At 30.9% G+C, this 9,025-nt stretch overlaps 1 protein-coding gene across 2 annotated transcripts; it reads right to left on the bottom strand.

Moving 5' to 3' along the window:
- Positions 1 to 521: 521 nt before the first annotated feature.
- LOC110625886 (putative leucine-rich repeat receptor-like protein kinase At2g19210) lies at positions 522 to 4,775 on the bottom strand. 2 transcript variants are annotated; one of them, XM_021771574.2, is made up of 14 exons: positions 4,560 to 4,775; positions 3,896 to 4,442; positions 3,333 to 3,814; positions 3,091 to 3,229; positions 2,935 to 3,006; positions 2,715 to 2,786; positions 2,556 to 2,627; positions 2,374 to 2,454; positions 2,072 to 2,220; positions 1,812 to 2,002; positions 1,583 to 1,709; positions 1,441 to 1,503; positions 1,168 to 1,357; positions 522 to 1,092 (listed from the first exon to the last, which is right to left on the bottom strand). In XM_021771574.2, the coding sequence occupies exons 1-14, from the start codon at positions 4,708 to 4,710 to the stop codon at positions 663 to 665; spliced, it is 2,766 nt and encodes a 921-aa protein (XP_021627266.1). In that variant the 5' UTR covers positions 4,711 to 4,775; the 3' UTR covers positions 522 to 662. The 2 variants fall into 2 exon arrangements, with proteins under 2 accessions (XP_021627266.1, XP_021627265.1); XM_021771573.2 differs by having other exon boundaries at positions 1,812 to 2,220.
- Between the last annotated feature and the right edge of the window lie 4,250 nt (positions 4,776 to 9,025).

Here is a 9,025-nt window from a genome sequence, read left to right as displayed (position 1 = left end):
ATTTTTAAAATTTAGAAAATGATTTAATTTTCCTTTTAATTGAGATTTTCTTTTATTAATCAATTTTCTTAAATGCTTTCAGTATTTAAAAAAATACGAAAATATATTTTAAAAATTCACAAAATAAACTAACGCTTAATAAAACATTTGTTTTGTCCCTTCACGGTATTTAGTAGAGTAAATAATTAAATTAACTTTTCGAAATTCAATAATTAAATATTTTGAGAAAAAATCATTAGCTAATAAATTATAATTATAATTATAATTATGGATATATTTTTTAATGTTTCGTCGCTGGACATTTAATTAATTTTTACGGAGGTAAACAGAATAAAATTTGATTAAAAAAATCAAATTAAACTGATTTAATTAATAATAAAGTGAATTCAATATGATTTTTAAAAGGTTGCTGCATTCACATACTTAACCTGACGGTAAGTGCATATGAATAAATCTGAAAGGTTTCATATTCTCCTCCTCTTATTCCTAATCCTATTTTTTTTTAAAAAAAAAATTGCAACTTAGTAGTACTTGGAAAACAAAGTCACCATATAATTATACATCTCCAAGAAAGCTTCAGAAACAAATTACAGGATAGTTTCTACAAGAGAAAGGTATAGATAAATTTCAAGCCAGTTTACATGAGATACATGGCTCAGTAATTACCTTGCACTAGGAGCCATATCAGTATCAATATCTAGATGCCTCATTCGAAGTGAATGGCTTGATCTTGTGGTCATAGCTTCCAATTTTTGGGATGCTTCAACAGCCATTAATGTCGTCAAGCATTCCTGTAATCCAGCCAGTACATGACTCATGTCTGGCCTCTGTATTGCAACATCTGATACACAGGAAAAGGCAATCTCCATAACTTCCCAAGCAGAATTGACATTGAATTGTCCTTGCAGTCTGGCATCAACTATGGTCCGAATATCACCTGTGTCAATTATAGGTCTAATCCACTGATGTATGCAAATGAAGTTTCCAGCGGTGTTTCTTATTAGTGCAGGCTGACCAGTTATTAGCTCAAGTAGTATAACCCCAAAGCTATAAACATCACTTTTTTTGTTGAAGTTTCCTGATGCCTGAGCCCTGTTGCACAAGCAAATACTTACTCAGGATCCACGTAGAATAATCAAGGAGGCTTGGTTAAGCTTTCAGACTTACTCAGGATCCACGTAGCCGAATGTTCCAGCTGGACAAGTTGATACATGTGTACCACTTTCGCTTGTGAAAGCCCTAGATAATCCAAAATCAGCGATCTTTGCTTGCAATTTTTCATTCAATAAGATGTTGGAAGCCTTCAGATCCCTGTGGATAATTGGTGGTTTGCAGCCATTATGTAGATACTCCAGCCCTGCAACACCGATTACAATAGATCAAAATGATGAATGGGAGAGCAAAAAGGAAAGAAAAATAGAAAGGAATTTGCTTAAGAACCATAAGCTGCATCTACTGCAATTTGAATTCTCTCTTTCCAAGTCAGAATACTTCCACTTGTCTCTGCAACCAAAATGCATTAGCCTTTCATTAATTTTCAGGAGGTTTCTTGAGGAAATTGTCAAAAATGGAATTCATATACCTGATAAATGCTCTCGCAAGTTCCCATTAACCATGAACTCATACACCAATGCCATGTTATGACTATCTCTACAGTACCCAATTAGTGAAACTAAGTTCCTGTGATGAACAATCATCAAAAGCTGCACCTGCAGTTGAATTTTGAAAAACCCATATATTTATATATTATAATATATATATAATTGATTAAAATGAGTTGAAACTGGAGATGCCAAAGTGCTACAGCTAACCTCTGCTTGAAATTCTTTGTAGCCTTGCCTTGATGATTGAGATAACAGCTTAATTGCAACTTGAGTGCCATCTTTTAGAGTTCCAAAGAAAACTTTTCCAAAGCCCCCTCCTCCAATGATGGTTTTAAAGTCCTCCGTAATGCTAACAATCTCTGAGTAACTAAAGGCCCATGTATTTGAATTTTGTGTTTCTGCAAGTACCATAGGTACAGAAATAAAGAAAATGATATGTAGTTGATAATATAGAAAAATTAGATTACCTTTCTTTCTTCTGTATCCCCAAGAGATAGCTATCAGTAGAAGAAGAATCAAGGTTGATATAATTGATGCAACAACTGGAAGAAGAAAATGCTTCTTTTTCTCACAGGAACCCGAACCCGATGGGCACAAATTTGGGTTTTTGTCGATGCTACCAGACAATTATAACGAGATCAATCAATCATAAAACTCTGGATTTCAATATCATTAAATTTACTCTCTTTTTGTTTATTAAAAAAAAATCATGAGTTCATCTAACAGCTGGAGAAAAAAAAGAAAAAGAAAAAAAAGATGAAGATCAAACCTTAGCTGCAACATTCCATTGTTAGACTTTTCTATAAGGGACTGTGGAATGGATCCAGAGAGCTTGTTCCCAATTAAATTTCTGAAAAGAAAGTATACTAAATCATTCGTGTATAATTCAACGAAACCCTTCACAAAGAAAAAACTCTTGTATTCTATGTATGCTTAAGTTTCTTCTCGTACAAAGTATTTAAGTTCGGCAGTTGTGCTAAAAATTCTGGCAGCGGTCCTGTCAAATCATTGTACGATAAATCCCTGAAAGAAAAGATGACATTATAATTAATATTTATTTATTCAACTATACTTAGGTGACGAGATTCCTTTTCTTTTGGAGTAATGTACAGCCGAGTTAAATTTTGCAGTTCTACTAAAAAATTGGGCAGACTTCCAGTCAACTTATTGTATGATAAATCCCTGAAAAGACAACAAAAAAAGATTGAGATATTTTATATATTACAAGATGGCTGATTAAGATATATGAGAGCTCCACTCTTGTAACATAGGTGCTCTGTTTCGCTTACCAGGTCAAAGAAGCTTTAAAAACTTTGGGAACAATACTTACAATGACTGAATTGCCTTGAGGACGGAGAGTGTCGGAGCTATTTCCCCAGTCAATTTCCTGGAACTAAGGTCCCTATTCAGAGTTCAGAGAGTAAGCTAGTGTGAGATGGAAATCAAATCATAATCTAAATAAAAGATTAAAATGTGCACTACTCACAGAGAGATTATCCTTGGAGGATTACTGTCATAACTACAGTTCAAACCATTCCATGAAAGTTCTCTTGGCACACATGGGTCTCCTTGCAATTCATCTCCATTTATATTGTATAATTGCATGATGTCCATGATGGCATCAACTATGACCGTTAAAAAAAATTAGTCTACGATGAGCTAGCGTTCTAAGTTTCAGCTATTGCCACTGATATATATAACAGTTAAAGACAAATGTAAAAAACATACCATCTGATTGGTCTGTTGGAGAAAGTGGAAGCTTAAGTACACTGAGAATCTCAAAGGCACTGAGAATGGGTGGAAGGTCAGAGTTGCTTGTTGGATTTATAGTAAAGTTGATATCTCCTGGAGCTGGTGATTTAAGAGGTATAGTCTGTGGCTTCAAGTATTCCAAGCTGACGGGTCCATAGTTGAGACCATTAAGAGTAATTGTGAATTCTCTTCGTTGATCTTGAGGAATCTTCACAATTTCAGCAAAGTGAAAGTAGACATAGAAATCACATGATGGAGAGCAAATAAAGCTAATGTTGTATCTCAATGAATGAAGCCCTTTTTGTGGCTGGGCTGCAGTTCTAAAAATTTCAACGGGTGGCTTATAGGGATCATCAGTTTGATGTACTTGCATATCTGATGTGGCACTGGCATTAACCCAAGTGGAGTTTGCAAGCCCGTAAGATGTCCAGATGCGGTGAAAGACATCATCCTTGTACCTGAACGTCATTGATTCCAACCCTTTTACATAAGTAATAAAATAATAATATCTGTACATAATGAAATGCGTATATATTTACCTGAAATTCATGGCGGTAGGATAGGAAAGTTGAGATCTTCTAGCAACAGATAATGATCCAAATTCACTTTTATAAATGGAATCATTCACAGGATGCAACTCCAATGCTGAAATAAAAGGTATTCCAAAGTCCTTGTTTACAAGGCAGACATGAATGACATCAGTTGAAGAAAAATGAAAGATCTCCCGTGTTGTCCAAGCCCAACCAGCTAATCCATTCACTGTCACCCAATAGTTAACCCCTACATACACATCAAACTCTGGTGGTTGATTCTTGCCATCGTAATTTCCATAACAAAAGAGAGCTCTGATGTAGTAATTATGGTTTTTTCCTTGTTCAGGTCGAAGATTGTAGCAGTTCTTTTTCCCCGTTGGGAAACTTCTTAAATTTTTACACAGCCGTTCTGTAAAAGCCTGTAGGCGGGTGGCATCTGGTTGTGCAACGTAATTTTTTCCAGTGCTTATGAAATCTCTATCTGACTTGTAAAGCAATCCAACATTTTCATCAACGTAATCTTCATCTGCTCCACAATCGATGCTTATGGAGCCTTCAAAATGGGACATCAAGATAAAGTAATTAAGAGTTAGATATGCTAAAATTCAGAATTATCAACAAAGTTGGGCAAATATGAAAAACATCAACGAGCAATAAGTATGTTTCCTACCCGAGCTTTTTGCGGCAAGCTTCATTCTTTCAGCGAGCACATCATCATTACTTGCTGCAGCTAGTTTTAAGTTTCCATAAGTAGTATAGAGCAGAGCGAAGATTAGCCATGGCGCAACTGAAACCAGTGCTTTCCGTCTATCCATATTCATTTTTCCTGACGATTTTCCAATTCTTTCTGGTCATTCAAGTACACGCCTTACTTAGTGTAAATATATAAAAGCCTGCCATTCTTGTTTTCTATTTTATTCGAGGCAAATAAGTAAATTCCATTTAATTTTTCAGAAAAATATAATGACATTGCTTATGTGTTTTAGAAATTGTTAGTGATAAAGATTTTAAAATATTAAAAAACTTCTATTTCGCACAGAGATTAAATGAGTCTGTCAGAAAGTGTGGAGAAAAAATAAAATTTTTTAATAATTATTATTAAGACCAATAACTGCTAGTCATTTTTTTCAAGTTGAGACATACTTTTTTACTTCTGCTTTTTCAAAAAGACAGTTTTTATAAACCTCCTTGTGGAAAATGAAGTCATTGAAATTGAAGAAGAAAGAGACACGTCCCTTACTAAGTCATTGTGGAAAACATTAACTGTTTAGTACCTGTCAAACTAATTATTTAATTTTTTTATTTTTAAAAATATATTAAATAGTTTAATTTTTTTCAAAGTAATTAACTATTTACTCTCTTTCTTTTTAAGCAGATAATTATTTTATTATTTTATTTTAGAAGCATAAATGAATCAATGTCTTTCTTTTAAATATGTAACTATTTTATCCTTTTATTTAAGAGTATAAATAAACCAGCTCAATTCAAACTCGAATTTTATTTATTTTAAACTTAAATCGAGTATTAATAAATTTAAATTTGATTTGTTTAATAAATAAATTTAGATAAATTAAATTTTTATCGAGTTTAGTATTAAATAGTTTAATTTTTTTATATGTATAATAAATTTAAAATTAAATAAATATATATACAAAATAGAAACATATAAAGAACCAACTTTTAAATCATAACGATATAAATATTTAAAAATATAATTAAATTATATAAAATTGAATTTTAAAATATTTAATTTTAACTTATGAAAATTTATAAAATTTGAGATTAATTCTCTTATAATATTAATTTTAACTCACTTAGCGAAATTATTCATGAGTCTGTTATGAATTTAAAAATAAATTAAATTTATAAGTTTTAATAAAATGGATATTTTGAGGCACAAAACCTAAAAATTAAGGCCGAAGTTGATTGATTTAAAAATTATTATTTAATTTTTATAATTTTAAAATAATAACTATTTAATTTTGATAATTTTAAAATAGTAACTTTTTAGTGCTTATAATCTATGAAAACGACTAAATACTAATAATCAAAAGGAGCATTCAGCATGCTTTTAAAAATAAAGAAATTATATAATTAATTTTATTAAATTAAAAGGATGAAATAGTAATTTTCCTAAATTTAAATTGACTATCGAAAATACATTGAAGTCATTGTTTGAAAGATGAAGAAGAAAATTTGTTATTTATTGTGGAAAATGAATGAAACAAAATAACTAAACTTGCGAAATACGTCGTTGAAATTGAAGATTAGCCTGCTTACTTGCGGAAAGAATTCAACGGCCACTATTGACGAAATATGAAAAATTCAAATCGTATATAATAATTAATATAAAATTATTAAATAAATTAAAAAATATAATATTCAAATGAAAAGAAATGTTGCTATTTTTTTTATAATAATTTTAATATAAAATTATGCAATTCAATAATTTGTAAACTAAAAATTTTATTAAAATTGTTAAATTATAAAAACTGCAGAAGTTTTTTTTTTTTTTACATATATCTGTATACTATCATATTTTTCATAAGTATATGCAATAAATTCATAAGACAAAATTCCTTGGAATGATTTAGTTTTTTTTATTTGAATTATATATATATTTCATTAATTTTTTTACATATAGCAGGTGCGAGACTCGCAATTTTGTCCCGGGTTAGGCGGCCAGCTGTAGATTTTCCTATTACAAGTCAAGCAGAGCAGTTAGTTGATTTGAGAGGGAGAAAGCTTAGCTTCCAACCCAAAGAAAGGGGCATCTCATAAATATCAAAGTTCATTGTGTTTTTTAGATTTAAACTTTATTTGGTTCGGGTGGGATATCGCGAGATCTAGAGAATAGTATTATTCAGTTTGTGTATAAACTTAGATGGAAAGAAATGTGTTTCTCTTCTTTTATTTTTTTTATTTTGTATGTTAATAACGTTTAACGATCTCAACTACAATGCTACTTATTTCTGTTACGTAGATCCTTACGTGTGGAAGCGTCAAACCCCTCTTCATGCCATACAGCCATTTAATTCCTCCAGCGCACATGCAGATAAGACTACAAAGTGACTGGACCTGTTATCTTTTATCACGTCACATCACCGGATTGAATTTTTCCCCATTAGATTTGTACTCGCATATGATTCGATCTGTTCCGCATGTCTGAATTAGGGCCCGAGATGTCGGGCAAGTTGGCCTAAAGGGCTTTGCGGGCTCTGAGCCGGCTCTATTTTCTCATACCTTACTTATCCCAGGATGAATGAGACCCAACCATCATCAGAGTGATTCGGTTAAAAATTTTAAAATTTTTATAGTTTTATTGTTATCAAATTGAATAATTTATATATTACTAGTTTTATTATTCTCTCACATATAACAAGTTTTATTTGATAAATAAAAAATTTTAATAATTTATTTATAATGAAAGTTTTGAAAGAATATATAATTAGCTGATCAGTTAATTTGCATGAATTAATTTGTTAAAGGAAAGCCTCATTTTCTTATTCAACCTGATCCCTTTGACACGGATAATACTGCTTAGGTTGAAAATGATGTCAAATTAATAAGTGATTTCACATGAATAATTTCCAGAAAGACATATATTATTGATAATTGGTAAATCTATTGGTGAATAAGATTGAAACACGTGCTTGATCTAGAATGAGCGGGGCCGAGGTTAAGGATGAGAATGGAGGGTATAAAATGAGTTTAGCAAATGGCAGCTAGCCCAGCTAGGTGCTTAAACAAGATCACACTCATAATTTATTGTAATTTGTTGCATGCATGCATATAAAAGCACCTAGATACGTAGTTTCATGGAGACCCTTTTGAGGTGGAACGGACAATATGGCCCTAGGAGAATCGCAGCACTTGCAACAGGAAGTTGGGGCCGAAGGAGGTCGACAACAAAGGCATTGGGGACATTTGACCTTTGATTTAGCCAGATGTTCAATACTATGACCGGTATAATCAAGATACGTTCAATGTTAAAACAGAATTCAAATCTGAAAATTTAATTGATCAAGATCTTTAATCTTACCTCCACTTGATTTGTGACTATCAGAAGACAAAACAGAAGAAGAGAAAAGAAAAGCAACGAGGATGAGAGTGAGCATGATGGAGCTTGGAGAATTAGCAGCTGAAGCCGTGGATTAAGTTGAAATGCATATGATGATAATTAGTTATGGGAAATATGTGGGGTTTCAGATGGGCATGGTATTTATAATTTTTTTTTTATTGGCAGTAGATATATGAACCCTAATTAATTAGCAAAGGCTATTGTCAATTTTGTTATTATACAACACTACACATGTATTGATTAGTTTTTTAATAATCCTGTTTAATTTGTATTGAAAATTAAAATTATAAGAATAATTTAGAGCCATTTAAGTGGAGGGTATATTAGCAAAAATAATATAACATTTATTATTTTAATTATATTAACTATTTTCTTAGTTCATGTAAAAATAAATTTACAGCATATTTTCTTGAGATTAATGAAATAATACTTTATAGATCATATTTAATTATATTTTTGTATGATCAAACTTAAAATTTTATCCAAGAAAAAAAATTTTCCATTATCGTAATGGAGTGAAAATAAATGAATTTTTATTAATTAAACTAATCATATAAATTCAAACTCTAATCAATAAAATCAGAAATAAATTCATCACTCTCTTATTAAACTAATCACATGAGAAGAAGGATGATAGATACGGTTTTTCCTTTTTGAAATTTCATCCACTGTGAGAGGATCTCATTCTCTATTAGATAATTATAAAACTCTTGACTCAAATATTCACTATCTCGATCATATATAAGTGATTTAATATTTTTATCAATCTTTTTTTCAACTTTAGATTTAAATTCTTTGAACTTTTTAAATGATTCAGATTTATATTTCATTAAATACATATAATCATATCTAGTATAGTCATCTGTAGATGTAATGAAATATGTATACCCACTTATAGCTTGAGTAGTCATTGGTCCACATACATCTGTGTATACAAGACCCAATGATTCTTGTGACCGTTTACCCAGTCATTTTATCCATTAAACAAGCTTCACAAGTTTTATATGATTTATAATCAAATTGATTAAGATGTCCAACTTTATGTAACTTAACGA

Source organism: Manihot esculenta, chromosome 11 (assembly GCF_001659605.2).
Source record: "Manihot esculenta cultivar AM560-2 chromosome 11, M.esculenta_v8, whole genome shotgun sequence".
NCBI lineage: Eukaryota > Viridiplantae > Streptophyta > Magnoliopsida > Malpighiales > Euphorbiaceae > Manihot > Manihot esculenta.
This window is presented reverse-complemented; position numbering and strand designations above follow the sequence as displayed.

Coding starts and splice junctions, on each gene's coding strand:
- LOC110625886 (XM_021771573.2), bottom strand. CDS start 4,710: ATGAATATGGATAGACGGAAAGCACTGGTTTCAGTTGCGCCATGGCTA. Junction 2,221..2,373: donor AATGGAATGTTGCAGCTAAG/GTTTGATCTTCA, acceptor ATTGTCTGGTAG/CATCGACAAAAACCCAAATT. Junction 1,504..1,582: donor CTTGCGAGAGCATTTATCAG/GTATATGAATTC, acceptor TTTTGGTTGCAG/AGACAAGTGGAAGTATTCTG.